Here is a 21,636-nt window from a genome sequence, read left to right as displayed (position 1 = left end):
TTAATCTAATTGGATAGTACTGGGATAGTTATAATATGAAGTTAAATGAAATGAATATTTTTTTAACTTCGGTAGTGCCACATGATGGTTGTGTGGAGTTTAGGAACGTTCGTAAACTTAAGATTAAAGATAACGGAGACAAGCCAGGCGTTGTACGGACCTCAATCACAATACTATTTTCATTTCGATAGGTATTTGAACTACCGCCTTGACCAAAGCTAAGTCAAGTATCAAAAATGTGATGCCTTCGTGTGATAACGGACAATTAAACAAAAAATCTGGACGACGTTAGTTTTTGTTCATCGCCTCACCAAAAATTTTAAATCAGTAGGTAGGTATCTAATTGTTACACTTTGTATCTTAGCAAGGTTCAGGAAACATGTAGGTACCAAAAAATGTACAACGCATTAAATGTATACAATTTTTTCCCATTTATCCAACAAAAAGTGAGTTTCTTTTGAAATTTCATAATTAATTTCTACTGTGCGCTATTTTATTAACCGACTTCAAAAAAGGAGGAGGTTACTCCACACACATACACATTCCTACTTAGCATCTTTATTTTAAAATCGGTAAATAAAAAATACATTTATAATTTTTTTAATTGAAAGTTTATCACATTTATTTTCTAGTGTTTCATGTGACTAAAACCTTACACTGCAATTTATGATAACAATTTTGTATGAGAATAACTATAGGAAAAAAATACAGCGGTTAGTGTGGTTTTATCAATGCGATAAGGGTTTGACTCAAAACAAAAAAAAAATTCAAGATTCTACTCATACAGCCATACCATTGATACGCCTGTGAAAGAAGAAGCGTGGGCAATTGTATAATTGTGTTTGCTCGCAAACGAAAAAAACCGACTTCAATTATTACATCGACAAGGAATACAACGTAAGTAGACGAAAAAAAAAAAAAAAATAACAAACGCACTAGTCGTCACTACGATTTTCGAGGGTTTCGCTCGATTTCTCTGGGATTTCATCTTCAGATCCTGGTTTCCTTATCATGTTACCACACTTGGGATATCTCCTTTCCAACAAAAAAAGAATTATCAAAATTGGTTCATAAACGACGAAGTTATCCCCGAACATACATAATATATATACGGTCGAATTGAGTAACCTCCTCCTTTTTTGAAGTCGGTTAAAAAAGCAAAAAAGGGTTCCGTTATGATTGATTGTGTTTTTAACAGAACACTTACATTCAAATGTGTCTTTTTTTTTGTTACGAATTTCTTTTCGATAATATACGTTTTAACTTCGCTAGACCGCTGCGCTGTATTCTGGCTAAGAGGAGAGTCGAAACAAAGATGTATTTGAGTTGAATTTTTGCGGGTATTAAATGAAATATTGGCAGTTTTTGTCGCAATCATTTGTTACTTAAATAAATAACGCTTAATTAAGTATACGGTATACCTACAATACATTAGGTACCTACATATTATCGTTTATTTTAGGTATGGGTCATCTCTACGTAGGTATCAACTGTTTCTACTCTCCTCGGCCTCCCTTACCTGTCTGCTTACTGAATGTTACAATAATAAAAAAAAAAGATTTTGACATTTTTTTTTCGGAGGTACTACCCTAAATGGCTAAAGCCACGAAATAGATGTTTTTCGTATTCCTTGGCTGTCTGCTTACTGAATGTTACAGTAATAAAAAAAAAAGATTTTGACATTTTTTTTTCGGAGGTACTACCCTAAATGGCTAAAGCCACAAAATAGATGTTTTTCGTATTCCTTGGCTAATCGCTCATGCCTATAAAAAGTTAGTTATAATCCGAAATTACTGAAAAATAAAAATCTTAAGAACAGCTACAAAACAAATAAAAATAACAGATTAGCTTGATTTAATACGTTATATATTGACTTCCGTCCGACGCAAGTTCTCACCGGGCACGGCTGCTTTGGTTAATACTTGTGTCGGACGGCCCAAATGAAGCTGACGACTGGATGTCACGATTGTGGCGCGGCGGTGGACTCTGCCAGGCACACCCTCGAGGTGTGCCCGAGATGGGTGGCGCTGCGTCGCAATCTGAAGATAGTCCTCGGAGGGAACTTGTCACTGCCGAGCGTCATCACCGCGATGCTCGGCGACGACGAGTTCTGGACGGCGATGGTCTCCTTCTGCGAGACAGTTATGTTCCAGAAGGAGAACGACGAGCGGATGAAAGAGGAGGCCACCGACGAGGCGTCCGTCCGCAGGCAACGAACGGGGGTGTAGGTAGGAGGCGCTTCTTAATGCGCCTCCAGTAACGCCCCTGTGCTCGTGTCGGCCGGGATGGGAACTCGATCCTGCTCGACATGGCGTCGTCGGGATTGTTCAGAGGTGAGCCGGACAGTCCCCATGGAGGAGAAGTCTGGTCTTTTCGCCGAGGCCAGCCTGTCGCTGGAGGGATCCTGTTGCCTGCAGATCCGGGACCCTCCAATTAAAGCGGCTAAAGGCTCCCGCAGCGGTTTTGGTCGGTAGTGCACCCCCAAGTGCTGAAGCCGACATATGGTCTAGGAATGCCTACCCGGGCGTCCCGGATATCACCCGTAAATGGGTTCCCCTGCGATACCAAAAAAAAACGTTATATTTTGAAATGCTAACCTAACCTAACCTACGTGTGATATAGATAACCTTCTTTTATTACAGTCGATTAATAAGACATATAAAAAATTAAAACTGATACAAAACTGAACTGCGACTCATTTTAATATTATATATTTGGTTATAAATTATTACGACGTTTGTTATGACTTCACAATATCGCATCCATTTTTTTCATAATTTAATCTTACAAAATTAGAGGACAAAGAGGATTTTCATCTTTTCGCATTGGCATTCGGAGTGGCTTTGTTAAACTATTTTTTCAATGAAGTGAACACGAATATAGCGAGGCATACAATACTTGGTTAAGAAAAATGTCCTATACTTACTATTGCACTTAAATTAATGTTAACGCAGACGAGACAATTTGTTAAAAATCTATTTTATAGCTTCGTTATCTCAGTCTCCGCCTAAATTGAATCGCAATTTACTTATACTCCAAAGGGCTTATTCCTGGAGCATATGACAAGCTGTAACAGTTAAGTAAAGGCTATCATAGTCATTGAGCGGCTATTTGTAATTAGATTAGCTGCGTCTATATGTCGTTAGCAGGCCGTTTAATGTAATGGAATAAAACAAATTTGTGCGCTTAAATTTTATTTAAAAAATATTATTCAACACCGTCCGAGTGCATATCCAAATGTAAGTTTTTTCTAAGATAATTTTTCTTTATATAAACGTCTGGATGCATTACATCTTTCCTTGTATCGACATTACCGTCAACAACAACGTTGGGTCCAGTTTTCATGTAGCCCTGGAACCCGTCCTCTTGATCGAACATGTTGACCTTTGGTTCCCCGTGCTTTACGTAGTCGATCCTCCACACCGGCGGGTCAGCGGGTTCCATCTTATATGAGAAGTGCTGGTGTTTTCTCGTCAGCGTCATGTCCGGAACCTCCACTGACATCGATAGCTTCTCCCCTGAATTGTCTCCGTAATCTTCCTTCATGTGTCCGTTAGTTTTGTCTCTGAATTTCACTTTATGGGGGTAAAATTTTCGAAGCTTCTTTCTTGTGTAGACCGATGTGCGTTTCTTTGTGCTTTTAATTTTCTTTTTTTGTTTGTGTTTATTTTTGCCGGTATCTTCGTTGTGGTAGGCATTGTCACGTATTTGTTGGTTAGACGCGTCGTTATTTACGATCGGGAAAAGTGTTAGATATCCGGGGAAGGGGGTCGTTTTTTCGAAGGAAAGTTTCTTGTAGTTAATTTGTTGTATGGACTTTTCGATTAGTTTCTTGAGAGCTTTGTCCTGGACGATCATATTGCAAGGTATCGTGGGGAAGTTTTTGCACAGAACGTTCTGCATTCGATTCAAAATAGCGTGATCTTCTTTTTCGTCGGAGTTCTCGTTATCTTTGTGAAAGTTCGATACCATTTTGGTCATAAGCGCGTTGTTTCTCATTATTTTAGCGTGACTCGTCGACAGGAACAATGCTGCAGTTAGGCATAACAATCGCGTGTATGGTTTCATAGTTCGTTGGTATCCTGAAAAAATAAATCAGGATAACAACACATATTTAACAATTCTTTTTAAAAATTACCGACCCAAATAACAAAGCTGACGAATATTTGATAAAATCTGAACTTGAAGAGATTAGATGAATCGAAATTGGATTAGCATTTTAACCAAATCCTTATTTAACATGACTTGAACTGACTGAGAAAGTACCTCGACCTTACAGAAGGATAATACTGCTTTCAAGCAGTGCTGCGTTCCAGTGGTGAGTAAGGTGACCGGAGCTCCAGGGTGGGGGTAGGGTTAGTAACGCACTTATGATGCTTCTGGTGTTGCAGGCGTCTATAAACTACGGTAATTGCTAACCATCAGGTGAGCGGAACGTTTGTTTTTGTCGACTTACCTAGTTGAGTAAAAAAAAGTGCTAAATCTTTAAAAATCTTTGGCTCAACATAAAGTAATAGGTTATTAAGTAAATCTATTTGTCAGTTTCGTAAACTATAATTCTATAATTTACAAAACTTACCGTCTTTCCTTCTGATGGTATCACCTGCCACAAAATCTAGTAAAATACTGTAGTCAATGAGAATAATGTTCCTCTCACAGCACCTATACCATTGTTTAGGGAGGATGTTATGCTGTAACGTACGTGTTTGGGTATAAACATAGCTGTATGTTTGTAAGCATTTCTGTTGGTAATTCACGTTTATCACGTGACCAAGAGGTATAACGCTACCATGCGGTGTAAGATTGGGTTTAGTTTCATAAAAGGGCAAATTAAGAGAATTGGATTTTGACCCCATTACACATATCATCATCATCATCATCATCATTATTACAGCCTGTACAGTCCACTGCATATATATAGTAAGCGTTCGTTATTTTGACTCCCACATGGAAAGTTAAGGCAGGTAAAAGCTGACCTAATGTTTATAAAATATGTACCTACATAACTTTTACTCACGTCGAATCGAGTTAGTTCACGTTGGTTAGATAAAAGTTTCGAAAATAATTTAAATAACATTAATTTTTAACTGATTATTACAAATTTGTAATGTTTCTATAAAACGTGATACTGTTACCTATATTAATTGTAAATAGCTGTACTTACCCTGCGCGCGTGGCTACGCTTTATTTTTATTTTTTATTTTGGTCGTACCAACTCAGAACCTTTTGTGGGCTCATGCACAACGCTTTGTTGAAGATCCATGACATGATCAAATGCATAGTTTACGATTCTATGCAGGACGTACCTACAGATAAACATTCATTTTTATATATCGTCGGTTAAATAGAAAAGTGACAATAACCAAAAATAGTAAATTTTGTAATACACGCATTTTAAGTTATTACTTTTATTAAAATTGATTTTTCCTTATAATTTTTATATTTACAAGTAAGGCATATATAATTTTAAAGGTATTTACATATAGATTAAAATATCGTTGTTGTTGGCAGACCGACGTTTTTTTTACAATCAATATGGCGACGACCGCAGAATACCGAAATAACACTGGTGTCATCTAGTGAGCTTGACGTATAACTTTATAAGGGGTCTTTTATCCATATAAAAATAATGTTGTTAACAGACTCTTTCCAGTAATAAGCTTACTTTTAAGAAAAACTGAGAAATGTCATTTTTCTATTTAACCGATGATATTTATAATAGTATATCAAAAATTTAATATAACACCATCTAGTATTTGTAGTAAGAACTAATATAAAAATATACAGCGACATCTATGCGGCAGTAGCTAAAGTAAGTAACTACTAAACTGTCTATTCAGATGAAAAAATAAAAAGAAATGTAAAAATTGTCAACTACGTAAAAATTGTATGATTTATATTCGATTTTACTTTGTTTCCTAATAATTAATTTCCTGTTTAATCTAAGTAGCTCCGAATTTTAATGGTAATATACTTATTTTTCTAAGACATCATAGAAAGTTTCACTTATTTCGTCACCTACTTTTATCATTTTCATAGAATCTAGAACCGTTCTTAAATTTTTGAATTAGTGTTGCATAATACTTATTATGTTTTTTTATAGTATAATTTTTTTATTTTCTTTGCCTTTTTAGTACGTTCTAATGAATTGGGTTATTTCTGCCTGTTGTAATATTAGATTTAAATAAGAAAAAAATAAATAAATTTATTAACCTTAATATTATCATTATAAGTAGCAAACTAGACTTCGTCCGCGTGAAATATTGACTTTAGATGTTCAATGTGATTCTTTAAATTGGCATAACTTTTTTATTTATGAACCGAATGACATGAAACAAACACTAAATGTTAAGCTAAGCTTACCACAATATATTAGTAAAAACCACATCTAAATCGGATAAACCGTTTCTGAAATTAGCGTGCGCAAACGCACAGACAAACAGACAAAAATTCTGACAATCATTGTTTTGGGTGGTATTTGCGTTGATAAAGTTCCCAATATTTTTTTCATAATCTTGAATGTACAGACAGCGACCCGTTACATTTTTATTATATGTATTGATGATATCGACGACCAGACCCGCAAACGAAAAATGTTGTTTGCTATTGTTCTGTTTCTTTAAGCTAAAGGGAAGGAAGGTAATAGGTAAAAACCGTCTATAAAGTTACCTTAGGGCTTTTTAATTGAAAAATGTTTTTGGTATGGGATCAGCAATTCCTTCGTATAGGTAAGTAAGTATGAGTCCTAATTCATATCAATATATATCTTAAAATTGTAAAGTATAAAATCAATCCTTGATGATGAATTAATGACCACACAAACACTCGAACAACATTCAGCTCATACTCTAAATAATTTAAAAAAACTAAAAAGGACGCCATTCCCAAATTTTCAAATGTGAAATAAAAATTAGCCGACATTTCACCAATAGTCCCTAATCCGCAAACACGAAGAAAAACAACGAAGTCATCTATCAAACACGGAACTATTCAATACGGCAGTCATTTGACCGAAATAAAGTCACGGGGGTGTGGGGGGGTGACACGGGAGGGGGTGAGATGGGGAGGGCAGCTCGCATGAAAGGAAAAAATCTGCGTCATAAGGCGCCCTCTGTCAGAGTCAGTCGCACTCCGCAAAAATACGACAAAGAGCGGCCGGACTAATGCTTTGTTTTTGTTGGTCAGCTCGTGCGGGCTGCGGGGGACTGGCGTGGACATTCCGCTAGCTTTGTATAAATTTTTTTTAATGTGTTATTTTTGCCTTAAAGACTGTTTGAACTTTACCCTTTATACACAATTCAATATATAATAAAAAAAAATACCGTTTCGTGAGACCACAATTCACCTGGTATTTTTAGCTGCATCTTTCGATTAAATTCTCTTTTCATTTGATTAGATAGATTCTAATAAGTTAGGTTACTTTATTATTTTTAAAATAACAGATATCTTTTTAGGGATGAAAAAGTTAGATAAATAAATAAAAGTGTGTGTCGGCTCCGACGCACGACTGGAGTTTATTCCTTCAGATCGACTGTCTAAAAGGCAAAAAAGCCTTACTTACTAGTCTAAAAAAAGATTAATATCATATCAAATGGTAAATAAACGAATCAAGAAAACGTTGTTTTCTCATAACTCCATATATCGGAACTTGTTGACTTTACGCGATAGATGGCGTTACAAGAAACGTAACGAGGTCATTAGTTCTAGATTTTACTCCTCATATTTTTTTCATACGAAAATCAATTTAAAAAAAAAGACACACACAAAAACACATAACTACACACTCAGTTGAAAATTTCAATACATATTGTCACATCATAGCCTGTCAAGTTATAACAGATTAAATATTTTATTCAATTAATCGGTTGACAACAGCTTCATTGACATACACGGCTCTACATTTTAACAATTGAACTATCTGCACTAATTTCTAAAATAAATTTTTATTGTTTTTGGCGTCTTATCCCTTCTAATCCCGGCGGACGTCCGCGTGACGTACAGCGGTCATTTCTCTGTCAGCGCTGTTTCGTTGCGCACTCAGCGCTTTCCGCTCCGAGTGTACACAGGTACGGATGCTCGTGCGATCAAATAAAACTGTCCGCCACAGAACCAGCGCACCTACTACTTATCTCGATAAAATAATTAATAATAGTTTTAAGAAGTTGACACCTATATATAAATAATATTTTACCTGTTATTTTTATTTAAATTAAAATAGCAGCTAATATTAAAATGATAGTTAGTTTTTTACAATTTAGATGTTGGTACTTATGTATCGTTTTAGTATCTTTATTGAATAGCTTGAGATTTAATACGATCTATGCCTATAATTTTTATAATGTTTGTTTGGCAATGACAGCAATGTCAGATGACCCTTAAAATAATTATTAGATACTACGATATAGGTAATCTAAAACAAAGGTAAGTTAAGTTAGGTTTAATTGAGGTAGGGCACAGCGGGAAAATGCTTCCTGCTTAAAATATGGAACAGCCCGACTGGGGTAGTACCTCGACCTTACAGATAAATACTTAATACTGTTTTCAAGCAGTATTATGTTCCTGTTGGTGAGTAAGGTGACCAGAGCTCCTGGGGGGATTGGGGATAAGGTCGGCAATGCGTTTGCGATGCTTCTGGTGTTGCAGGCGTCTATAGGCTACGGTAATCGCTTACCATCAGGTGAGCTGTAGGTACGTTTGTTTACCGACCTAGTTTACTTAAAAACAGTTAAAGTTAGTAAGTACCTACGGTGGTTGTGTTTGTTATGAGAGAGCTAGATTCAGACCCACTATCCTCCTTTATTCCATCTTTATATATCTTCAACTCTCTCCTACTTTCCCTCTCTGTGTAACTTCTGAAATATTCTGGAAAAAAGTTTATACCTAGAATATGTCAGTTCAGATAGAGGCAAGGAGTACATCAGATGATGGAGCCATAGATTACTGTCAGTGTTCACGGCTATTATACCATGTTTAGGTCTTTTAGGTTAGAAACGGTAACATTAAAAGTAAAAAATAAGTTAAATTATTTAAAAAAAAAAAAATCTAACATTATTGAATATTACCTACATCAAAAGAAAATTAATTAAACCTTCAAAACCAAAAAGTTAAGGAATAGGTACTTTTTTATACAATGATAGGCTTGCGTTTGACCACTATTTCACCAGATGATATGTGAAAATGCGGTCTGAGACGGAGCACGCTTACCTAGAAGTACCTAACCTATTCACTCGTGACTTAAAGATCCCCAGGTTATAGTTTTACGGAAACACAGACTTTTGCGTGGATTGACATATATAAGAAAATTGGTCGTGAATGTCAATGTCTTCCTGGATTCATTTTTTATTTAATTCATATCCGGCATTGAAATGGGAAAACCTGTTGATCAAATATCCCGAGATGAGTCCCATGACCATGGTTGCTGTAAGCTGTCCGAATTGTTTTGGCATTTAAAAAACTTAATAAACCGCGATAAAATCCGAAAAAGTTGTTTCATTATAATGAGTGAAATTTGCGTAAACATTAGAAAATAATGTATGACACACGCCAGCGACAAAGCCAGCTCTGCGTTATATATGGGCAAAACACATGAGTTCGCGCCATTTTTAGCTCGAACTGGGAGACCTCCAGCAGTGGAGTTATACCTACCTATTACGTGGTTATAACCTTAAAATAATAAACAAACAAACGAACGTACCTACAGTCATTGATACAATAATATTACAGAAAAAAAATATAAAAATATTTTAAAACCATTTTTTCTTTATTGTAGATTGATTTCAACAACTTCTTGAACAGTGAATTTGTAAGTGAATTGAATGTGTAAGCGAGGGATTTTAAAGTAATTTTTATACTGTTTAATATACGCATGGGTATTATAAAGCTCGTTAAGGTTATACGTAAAGCTCGTCAGTGATAAAGCTACAGAAATAGACGTGTGAAGTGCGCAGGGCAGACTTGTAACATTGTGATACAGTGGAGCCCGCCTCTCTCGCCCGCCAATGGCGTCGCTCGCAACTGTAGCCAACCCGCCATTGGACACTGTTGCCAATCCCGCCACTCTCAATGGCTCTCTGTGTGTGTGTTTGACTGCCTGTTGCGCGCAACTCTTATTGTAGAGTCGCTTTGTTTTTAGGAAAGCTTTATGTGATAATTATGTCAGTTATCTGAAGGTTATGGTCTGTTTTATAATAATTTATTTATTTCAGGTAACAATTGACCCATAAAACAATTCTACTTAAACAGTACTTATAACACAAATACAACTAAAAAAAAGTTTTGAGGTTGTTAATTTAACAATTTTGTTTTTGTTTAATATTGTTTTGTTTATGATGTTTTATGTATTGGTTTAATATAATAATCTTTGTGATCTTGTAGTATCTTTGAATGAGGATGAAGATATGAATTGTGTACAATACCCAAAGCTTTAATGAGTAATCGCTTACCATCAGGTGAGCCGTACCTACGCTTTTTGCGGACCTAGAAATAAATAAAAAATATGTTATATATTTTGGCAGTTCTTAATCCTGCTCATCAGTAAAATCTTCGCTATGTGCATCATACTCCACGCTGATACTGCTTGTATCGATGTCTGCACCGTCTTTATTGCGTTTTCGAATGTCCCTCAACAAAGACATCAATTAACTCCGTGTATTTCTGCAGCTTCCCTTTACCCTAGTCTTTTTGGCTTTCTTATTCTTCCGTTTTCCTTAAAGTACCTAACAAATCGTCACTACCGTAACCTGGCACTAACGTGCCCAGTCTCCTTACCTAATAATTTGGGCAGATACAAGTTGAGCTCTTTTTTTTGTGCCGGTTTTACAATTAGATAATTAGGCATTTGACTAAACCGTTGGCGCAGTTTGTAGTGGCTCTGCTTTCTGCACCCCGGGTTGCGGGTTCGATTCCCGCATGAGTCTGGCTGTAATATGTGTATTTATATATTTATAATATGTATTATTGCTATGTAGGCACTGACAACTTTTTGTTGACAAATGGCTCTTATTGGTAGATCATACTGACAGAAGTTTGAGCGGGAAATTCAAACAACCAACAATTTTAAAGGCACAATACGGTTTTACCCCGGTATACGGTTTTGTATGGGTCTCCCCTATATTTATTCAAAAAATAATATTTAGCTATAACAGTCGGCTGTTACCTGTAACAGAAGCATTAAGTTGCTTAACATGGGAACAGACGGGCTGTGTGTGTGTTATAGGTAAGATATATACCTAGAAGAAGCAGAGCACGCCTTGGCGATAATTACTAGTAGGTACCTATATGAAAGCGAAAGAAAAACCTGCAACCATAACCTGTACGCACTCCCTTAAGAGAATTTTGGTTAAGTTTTTAGAAGCGTGTAGTTTGGTAGTTAATATTAAGTTATGTAATGTATAATTAATAATATAATTATAAATAAAAATAAATAGTGCAAAAATCGGTTACAATGGTCACTGTAATTTATTCAAAAGTAGTTCTTATCAAATGTAAATTTTAATTAAGAAATAAATTTACCTACTCTACGAACTCTACAAGACGCTAGAAATGTCCACGTTGTCATAAAACCAAAAAAAATTGACAATGTTTGAAATTAATATTTGAAGGTAATAGATGCATGACCGAACAAAACTGAGACTTAATACCTGTGAATAACCAGCTGCATTGGATAACAGAGAGTCACGATTAATTTCCCCTTCGGTATTTACCCAAAAACTCATAAGTGCAACTGAAATTCTTAAGCAGTCAAAGACCGGTAAGTGAAGACACTTACAACTAGATACAAATAAAATACCAACGTTGTACGTGTCTTTCTAATGGCGAAATAATAATCAACACCGGCTTAGGTATTACTTAAGGATTTATAGATAACTATACTGGGTTGTCTGAAGGAAATGGCTAATTAGCCATAAGTCCGCCCATTGTACTTCACTGTCTTTAAATATCTATATGATTTGTTTGTAATGTATTTGTGTTGTATAATCATCATCATCATTGGCCTTAGTCCGTCCGTCCGTAGACGATTTAGACAGTGTCAGACAGACACTGAATGTGCTGGGGGTCTGGAAACACATACAATACACAAACACAACGCCCAGACCACGACTAACATCTATATGGTCGATACAAATGTCTGTCATGAGCGGGAATCGAACCTGCGACCGCTGGCGCAACAGCCAGTGAGTTAACCGTTGCGCCAACGGGTCGTCATCTTGCTCATCGTCATATTCCTAATCAATTCACTATACCTACCCATAATAGCCATAGCTGAGCGAATACACTATTTCATAAATACCATTTTATCGATTTTTTTTTCGAATGCTAGCTTATAAAAGTTTTCACGTATCTAAGTACATGAAAGCTGTCTGCTCACATCTTACAGTCGCGTGAGATGTGAAACTACATCCAACACAATTTCCGCAGGCACGACTCACTACGTAAATTGTTACGTTTATAATACAATAAAATTATTTATTTATTTATGTATGTAACAGACAGACAGACAGACCCATAAAAAATATAAAAAAAAATGTTCTTTTTATAGGTATATGTATCGTGTTTATTAAAAAGCGGTTATTTTAATATTACAAACAGACATTCCAATTTTATTTTTTTTGTATAGATAGTTACCATTACTTACATATGATCAAACAAGTCTCCTTATTCAATTAATGTTACTTAAATACAATTGTATAATTTACTTCCATTTTATTTGTATTTCTTCGAAGATGTTTACGCGGTAAAGCCGTGGGAGTGCGCGGGGAAGGAGAAAAGGATCTGGGTTGTAGGGAGTTAGGTGGGAGGGAGGCAGAAGACACGGACGATATTCAAATTGCGAACATTTCATTTTAACGCTTTACCAAGATATTCACTCGCTCCCACGCTCGCTAGTGACGTAACGTCCTTATATCGATGGTTTTAAACATATTTCAATGTAGGAATTTTTTTGTTGTTTTAGTTAGGTAGGTACCTCTTTTGATTACATACATTATTTAAAAAAATTGAATTTTGGCTATTCGGGACAAATTTTCAAAATATAAAAAAAAAAAAAAAATTCTCATCATCTTAGAGATTCTTTCGATTGCCCAGAAATACCCACAGTACTTACAAATAAAAACGCAAAATTGCAGATAGTACGGGGATGCTGGTGTGCTGACAGTCATAAAAAAATTATACAGAGAGATAGCACAATCAGCGATTATATCTAACCAATGGAGGTTGTAGCATGGCAGATAATAAGCAATGTTGCTTTCAAGACGTTTCTTATAACTGTAACTAACTTGTATGATGCTAAAACCTAAAGGTCAATACGTGAAGCAAGCCCATCACTCAGTACCTAATTACTTATTGTGAATATCCAACTTGTCGTTAAAATATTCTTGACTTGAACAAAAAAAGCATGAATATAAAAATATCGATACTAAAGTAACATCACTACATCGAAGTTGAGACGTTTGCGAAATGTTCACATTTCGCGAATTGGTCGCGGCTGCGGAATTCTAATTTACGCCTCGTAACCACCGACCCTCCTCGCCCGTACGCCGTACACCCGTGCACCCGTTCACCCTTGTCTGTATCCGTTGAGATGAGCTCGGCTATAACCTATTTAAGTCATATTATTGACACCCGTTCGTTTATTATTATTATTTCAAAGTAAATGGGTTAAGGAATAACTAATGTAAAACAAGTTGTTTTTATGTATCTGTGTTTACCTATATATATATATATATATATATATATATATATATATATATATATATATATATATGAAGCGTAAAATTACAATTTGTAAGTGTAAGATATACATGGAGCTCAAAATACAGCAAAAATTAATCAGCTGTTTTTTGCCTTGTATTTTTTTAGACAATCATTTTTATATCATTAAATATCATTAGTTAAAATCAAAATTTATTAATTCTTTAAGCTTAGTCTAAAAGCCTGAACTTTCATGACAATAGGTACAAAGAATCCAGTCGACATTCTTTTTTTTTATATAACTAAGTCGGCAAACAAGCGTACGGCTCACTTGGTGGACGATTACCGTAGCTTATAGACGCCTGACCCCCAATTCAACCCAGGAGCTCTGGTCACTTTACCAACAGGAACACATCACTGCTTGAAAGCAGTATTATTTAGCTGTGATCTTCTGTAAGGTCGAGGTACCTACTAACCAAGTCGAGCTGCTCCATTTTTTGAGCAGGAAATTTCCTGCTGTGCCCTACCTACCTAAGTTAAAAAGTTCTTGCCAATATTTAGTCATAGGTTTATAACTCATATATTATAGACATTTATTAAAATAACACTTTTGCATACATGTCCCAACAGTCACATCAAAACGATTTTTAAAGAAAACTCGATAACATACAACTCAATAACTCAATAATAAACACTCAATAAAAACCCGCTCCCGTTTGTTTCAAGCATAATACGCGCAAATATTCACTTAAACATTAATAATTACTCGCCACCCCCACCCCCCGTCACCCGCCGCCCTCAGCACCCCCAACACCCCCAATCCGCGACTCATTGTAATTTAAATTGAATTCCCTTCGACAAGCAAATTGAAATATTTCAATTTGATCACACCTTCCCGACGTCACGATATTGAAATTGATTAAGGAATTAACTCGGTCCAAAACAGACGAACAGACGACATATTTTTATACCTATACTAGCTGTTCCCGCGACTTCGTCCGCGTGGAATCTACCACAAAGTTATTCTTCAGTTTGCAATTATAAAAAAAAACTAAAATCAAAGAAGCTTAAGTTACTCCTTATTACATCAGCTATCTGCCAATGAGAGTTCCGTCAAAATCGGTTCAGCCGTTTCAGAGATTAGCCGGAACAAACAGACATAAAGACAGAGAGACAAAAATTGTAAAAAATGTTGTTTTGGTACATGTACCTTGTTTGCATCCATATACCTACGCTTCAGCCTGTAGTATCCCACTCCTGGGCATAGGCATCTTTCCCCATAATATATAGGAGAAGGATCAGAGCTTAATCCACCACGCTGCTCCAATGCGGATTGGCGGATATATTCCCTACTATGAGTAGTTATCAGGTGTACATGATAACAATCGGGACCGACGGCTTAACGTGCTCTCCGAGGCACGGTGGGGAGACCCACAAGGACTGCACAAACACCCAGACCACGGCAAACACCTGTAGGCCTACAAATTCCTGTAGGTATACAAATGTTTGTCATGTGCGGGGATCGAACCCGCAACCGCCAGCGCAACAGGTACAATCCATGGCTGTAACCGCTGCGCCAACGCGGCGTCATTACATCCATATGCATTTAGTAAAAAAACGGTTATTTTAATATTACAAACAGACACTCCAATTTTATTTATTTCTATGTATAAATTAAATTTTAATTGAGTTATTTATACTAATATTATATAGCTGAAAAAGTTGTACCTATGTTAAAACGCGCTAATCTTAGGATGTAGGTAGGTACTGATGGTTCGCATTGAAAAATTATTTGTGTGTTGGATAGCCTATTTACCGATGAAGGCTGTAGGCTATTTTCCCCTCAAATTAACGCGTTTGCAGCTAGTATTTGCCAAATATAAAAGTTGTCACCTTGTCTTTGTCATGAGTGTTTTATCTTGTATTTTGACAAAAACCAGTTTATTCTTTTCAGTTAACTATCTTTACCATATACCTATATATAACAGTATTGGTATTCAAATTTTAACAGTAAAGTCTCCACAGCGGAAGAAACGTAAACTTAAAATGTAGAATAGTGTTTAAATACATGTCGAGATGAATTAAGATTAAAATACCGTGTCCGTATCTGATCGAGACTCATTAAAACGATATAATGCTCCGAACATTCACAGACGCGGTCAGAAACGAACAAAAACGTTTAACAATAAACGTTCAAACAAAACTAAATAATAAAATAAAAATCGAATACGAATAACAAACGTAATTGTGTTTTTGTGCCTCATTCGATCCCGCTTTGTCCGAACAAAGAGCGCTTCTCAAATAAGTCACCTTTATAAATTAAGTTTCAGCGCGCGGCCTCCAATCCGCGCCCGAGGGCGGGGCGGCGGACCGCTTGCTATTGGCTCTCATCTGACAACATTTTATATAACCGGATGATACAACATATACAGTTATCACTCCAGAGCGAGAGAGAGCTTTGAGCTTTAAACAGTGTGGCGTTTCACTCTCGCCCCGTCCCTGTCGCGCGGCCGGCAACTGTCAGCTTTCTGCCGAAATTGGTGCAACAGTGTTAGATTCCACCGCGGGACGGCGAGTCGCTTCAACTGTTGCTCGGGACGATATGAGTATAGTGTGATCGGGCTCGGGTTTTTGTTGAATTGTATTAGTTTGTTGTAATAATGTCGCTTCCGAACGGTGTGGACGTTTCTCAATTAGTGCAGCATCCGGTCCTGGCCGCGCTGCCTCCGTTCTTCCTCCGAGCGTCGGAGAGATACCAGGTACGATGTGGCTTGATTACGTTACCGATTATTTGGCTCTGACGGTTTTTTTAATATGGACTTAATCGTAATTTTTTTGAATCTTTTTGTGATTGTGAGTGCTTTTAAAATTGTATTTAATATTACGTTTCTACTTATGCAAAATTAGTGCCTTTATATATAGTGTCTAAAATGTTAAATTTTTAATTAAAATCCACAGATACGTATAAACTGATTTTCGACAATCAATTTGAATTAAAAATAAACAGCTAAAAATTTTTATCATAAGTGACCCGACGGCGCGCACTGAATACAAAAAAAGAAAGAAGATTCATCATTTCACTATAGTAAAATTTGGATCTACTTATTTCTTATTTAATATTTAAAAATAACTTTAATAATTGTGTTTGCTCGCAAACGAAAAAAAAACCGACTTCAATTACATCGACGAGTAATACAACGTAGATCGACGAAAAAATAGTCAAGTAACTACGCGTTATCAAAGATTACTCAAAAAGTAGTTATCAGATCTCAATAAAATTTACATGTAACCACATGACAAACATCAGCTTTCGATTAAACTAAAAATTATTAAAATCGGTACACCCAGTACAAAGTTATTGCGGATTTTCAAGAAGTTCCCTCGATTTTTCTAGGATCCCATCATCAGATCCTGGTTTCCTTATCATGGTACTAAATTATGGATATCTTCTTTCCAGCAAAAAAAGAATTATCAAAATCGGTACACCCAGTAAAAAGTTATTGCGGATTTTAAAGAGTTTCCCTCGATTTCTCTGGGATCCCATCATCAGATCCTGGTTTCCTTATCATGGTACTAAACTTGAGATATCTCCTTTCCAACAAAAAAAGAATTATCGAAATCGGTACATCCAGTAGAAAGTTATGCGGTATAATACAACGTAGGTCGACGAAAAAAGCGTCAAGTAAAAACGCATTATTAGATATAGCTCGAAAAGTAGTTGTTAGATCTCAAATAAATTTAAATGGGACCAATTGGCACACACCACCTTTCGATTAAAAAACAAATTTGTCGAAGTCGGTCCACACGGTCAAAAATTCTGATGTAACATACATAAAAAAAACAGTCGAATTGAGAACCTCCTCCTTTTTTGGAAGTCGGTTAAAAATGTGTGCAATATTAATGAATTAACACAAATAATAAGTAAAGCGAGAATACCAGTCATAAAAGAAACATACACCCTTATTAAATAATTCCTAACAATGTAATCCCAAAGTTTACAGAATAGCAGTCTCAAGTAACTTCCTGTAACACCAGTACAATGTTGTAATATTATTACAACATTAACTGTAATCATCGTATTTATAGTAACAAAGGTTAACTGTATTGTAATGTAACACTTTATCAAAGTGTAACGTTACAGTAATTGTAACTTTACTAATTTGAATTTGTATCACAAAAGTTTAATGTTGTGTAATGGATAACTACATTGGTTTTTGGAGTTTAGTTCGTTCGTTACAGTTTATGTAAATTGTTACGAATTGGCGATGATTTAATTAATTGTATTTTTATTACAATTTAATTTAATAATAATAATAATTTAATTCAGACATGTCCATAATTTTATTAGTTACATTTTTTTTTCCTAAACTATGTTAGTTTTAACAATTGTGACAAAACAAATTATACCAAATCAAAATCTAATCACACAACACTAAAACAATCAATATACTAAAATTCAATCAATATTACAATAATTAAAATTAAAAATTAAAATATATAACTATTAAAATTCAAAATTACAATAGTTAAAATTAAAAACAAAATCAATACTAAAATTCAATCAAAACTGGAATTAAAATTAAAAATAGAAACAAAAATCAATATTAAAATTAATTTAATTTAAAACACATATTATTTCATTTTTGTTAAATGGTGTCGAGGAATAATATTGGGTGATTCAATGTCACTTCAGCCTGTCGCAGTCCACTGCTGGACATAGGCCTCCATAAGTTCGCACCAAAAATGGTGTGAACTCATGTGTTTTGGCCATAGTCACCACGCTGGGCAGGCGGGTTGGTGACCCCAGGGCTGGCTTTGTCGCACAGGCCGAAGAGGCTGCCCGTTTTCGGCCTGTGTATTTCAAAGCCAGCAGTGGGGTGGTTATCCCGCCATCGGTCGACTTTTTAAGTTTCAAGGTGGTAGTGAAACTATGTTATCCCTTAGTCGCCTCTTACGACACCCACGGGAAGAGAGGGGGTGGCTATATTCATTAATGCCGTAGCAACACAGCTAAAGCTTCTTAATAATTCAATCTTCTAATATATAAAATTCTCGTGTCATGGTGTTAAACATTGAACTCCTCCGAAACGGCTCGACCGATTTTAATAAAATTTTGTGTGCATATCGGGTAGGTCTGAGAATCGGCCAACATCTATTTTTCATACCCCTAAGTTATAAGGGGGGGGGGAGGGTTAAGCGGGTTAATAAGATATATGGCAAAGCAACGTTTGCGGGGTCAGCTAGTAGTTTTATATAAACTGTCAAATCTATTTTTTAACACATTTTGGCATTACGATATTTTAAATAAAATATAATTTGCTATTTTCTTTTAAAGATTAGAGGGTTGTGAATATGACAAGAATAGCGCTCTTTGGTTAATATGATATCTAGCAAAGTACCTACTTTGTAATGAATGATAAATAAGCACCTATCTAGGTTTTGAAGTCTAACCAATTGATACAGTTTCGATTGATTTTTGTGTTAATGTAGATCTTGGAGTAAAGTATAGTTCATGTCATTTCAAGGTAACTGTCAAGTCTCATACAAAGGTGTCTACTAAAATACCCACCGTAATTGATATTTATTTTAACAAGATGTGAAGTTATATCGTGTTTTCTATCTTTTCTAAAAGTAAACTGAGATAAAATAAAAATATGGAGCAGCCCGACTGGGGCAGTACCTCGACCTTACAGAAGACCACAGCTAAATAATACTGTTTTCAAGCAGTATTGTGTTCCTGTTGGTGAGTAAGGTGACCAGAGCTCCTGGTGATAGGGTCACAACGCGCTTGCAATGCTTCTGGTGTTGCACCTAGTTATATAAAAAAAGTGACATGTAGATGAACTAGATATTTTCAGAATAAAGAATTAGAAGTAGGTATTTATTATGCGCAGACGACGTTCCAAGTAGTAACTGACAATTTGAAACGCGGAACAGATCGCGCTTGTCGTGTAGACTACCATTTTTAGAGTAGGTATTTGATAATCGATTGATAGTTTACATTGAATACAATATAACAATTATTAATTTGACTCGTTCAGTTTTTTAAATAGACATATTCCGTTCCTACTATTACTCACTTCAGCCTATTACAGTCCACTGCTGAACATAGGCCTTCCCAAGCTCGCGCCAGACATTCCGATCTTCCTCAATTCTCATCCAGCCTACACCGGCAATCTTAGTGAGATCGTCGGTACACTGCATTTGCCAAGACGTGGTCTCCACTCCAGGACACGTCTGCTCCAACGGCCACCAGTCCTGCGACACAAGTGACCAGCCAACTGCCACTCAACTTGCTAGTTCTGTGGACTATGTCGGTTACTTTGATTCTCTCGCGAATAGTCTCATTTCTAATCCTATCTTTGAGAGAAACCCCAAGCCCGTGGACCAGTCCCTTGTTCAGTGTCCACGTCTCGGCTCCGTATGTTAACACAGGCAGGCCGCATTGCTCGAAGACTTTTGTCTTCAAGCATTGCGGAATCTTTGAAGTGAAGACTTGGCGAATTACTGGACTATTACTGGTTGCCTACAATGTATGTTTTTTTTTACTTTTGGCTTAAAGGTTAACTGGGAGAAAATGCCACTTGTCAATAAGACCTCCTTTTGTACCAGCTGTTTCTTTTTGTTAATTTTATGTTATTAAAAATTCTCAAAAAATAATGAAGTAACAATATTAAACTCTGCTCACTTACGCAATCGTTAGTGTAAGTTTTTTTTAAAATCCAAACTGCACATCCTAGAGGAATTATTTGTAGGTTTAATCTGTGTTAGGATGGTCAGCTAACTTCCTCATTAGGTATCATATGTAATCGAACGATTCCTTATAATTAGGTATTTATGTATTACTATGAAAGTACCCACTTACAATGAAAAAAATAATTATTTGCTAACATTGTTAAGCTTCTTTAAGCGAGTCTTTTAATCCGTCTGCCTTAAGTATGTCTTCAAAAAGTTATAGCTGAGTTATTGTAACTATGGACACTGTAACAATAAATACCTACCTTTTTTTCATTGATATTCGTATCCTGTCGTCTATTTACTGAAGCTGCGATGTTGCCCATGGTCATCTTTTCGTCAATGACTTGCTGATTGAATATGTCGATTTTATTCAATTTTTTTTTATACCACTTGGTCGGCAAATAAGCGAGCTGCTCATATGATGGTAAGAGATCACCGTTGCTTGTAGACGTCTACAATACCAGAAGCATTGCTAGTTGCCGACCCTACCCCACTTCCCCCAGAAGCTCTGGTCACCTAACTTACCAAGAGGAACACAACACTGCTTGAAAGCAGTATTATTTAGCTGTGATCTTCTGGAAGGTCGAGGTACTTCTCCAGTCGGGCTGCTCCAGATTTTGAGCAGGATATTTACTGCTGTACCCTACCTTAGTTTAATTATTTTAGTTTTCTGTTATACTTATACATAGGTACCTACTTGTTTTGATGATAAAGAACAAAAAAAAATGAATAAACCTATCCAGTCTTGAAGGAGTTATGCGCGTACATAAATTTTAGCGCTTCGTTTTTGAAGTAAAAATTCTTAAACTTCTTTACGATTGACTCGGGGAGTAATATGATACAAGGGCGACGAGAGCATTACGAAAATGTGCTCAGACGAGGCGAACGGAGCAAGAGAGAGAGGTGCGAGCAACGTTTCGTATATCTAAGACACAGTGCAGGCTTATTGTGCAGAAGTTTTACTTCAGTCGTCTGGTCTAAAGCACGCTTGTTTTTTTATATGAATAAGCATATAAATAAATGTTTTAATAAACATATATTTCACACAAACAGTCAGTCATAATTATCAATCACTTCAGCCTATCGCAGTCCACTGCTTGACATAGGCTTCCAAGTTCTGACAATGACTTGGGCAGTCATAGATATGATATTAATTAATCATTCATAGATTTTAAATTTAGGTCAATCATATTAGCACAACTCCAATCG

At 36.0% G+C, this 21,636-nt stretch overlaps 2 protein-coding genes across 2 annotated transcripts in view; one reads left to right on the top strand and one right to left on the bottom strand.

Annotated features, from left to right (window-relative positions):
• Positions 1-3,188: 3,188 nt before the first annotated feature.
• LOC123664640 lies at positions 3,189-4,068 on the bottom strand. The gene has a single exon (XM_045599158.1). It carries the CDS (start codon positions 4,066-4,068, stop codon positions 3,208-3,210), a length of 861 nt encoding a protein of 286 aa, XP_045455114.1. The 3' UTR covers positions 3,189-3,207.
• A 5,297-nt stretch (positions 4,069-9,365) lies between these two features.
• LOC123664639 (doublesex- and mab-3-related transcription factor A2) overlaps positions 9,366-21,636 on the top strand; it is a 50,782-nt gene continuing 38,511 nt past the window's right edge. The window contains exons 1-3 of the mRNA XM_045599157.1: positions 9,366-9,420; positions 11,009-11,082; positions 16,338-16,448. Of these exons, the coding sequence (XP_045455113.1) occupies positions 9,366-9,420; positions 11,009-11,082; positions 16,338-16,448 (240 nt within the window). The remainder of the gene's footprint in view (positions 9,421-11,008; positions 11,083-16,337; positions 16,449-21,636) is intronic.

Source organism: Melitaea cinxia, chromosome 22 (assembly GCF_905220565.1).
Source record: "Melitaea cinxia chromosome 22, ilMelCinx1.1, whole genome shotgun sequence".
In the NCBI taxonomy this organism is placed as follows: Eukaryota; Metazoa; Arthropoda; class Insecta; order Lepidoptera; family Nymphalidae; genus Melitaea; species Melitaea cinxia.
The sequence above is the reverse complement of the archived record's forward strand: the minus strand, read 5'-3'. Positions and strand labels throughout refer to the sequence as shown.

Excerpts from the sequence above, each read along its gene's own strand:
- LOC123664640 (XM_045599158.1), bottom strand. The coding sequence starts at position 4,068 with ATGAAACCATACACGCGATTGTTATGCCTAACTGCAGCATTGTTCCTG.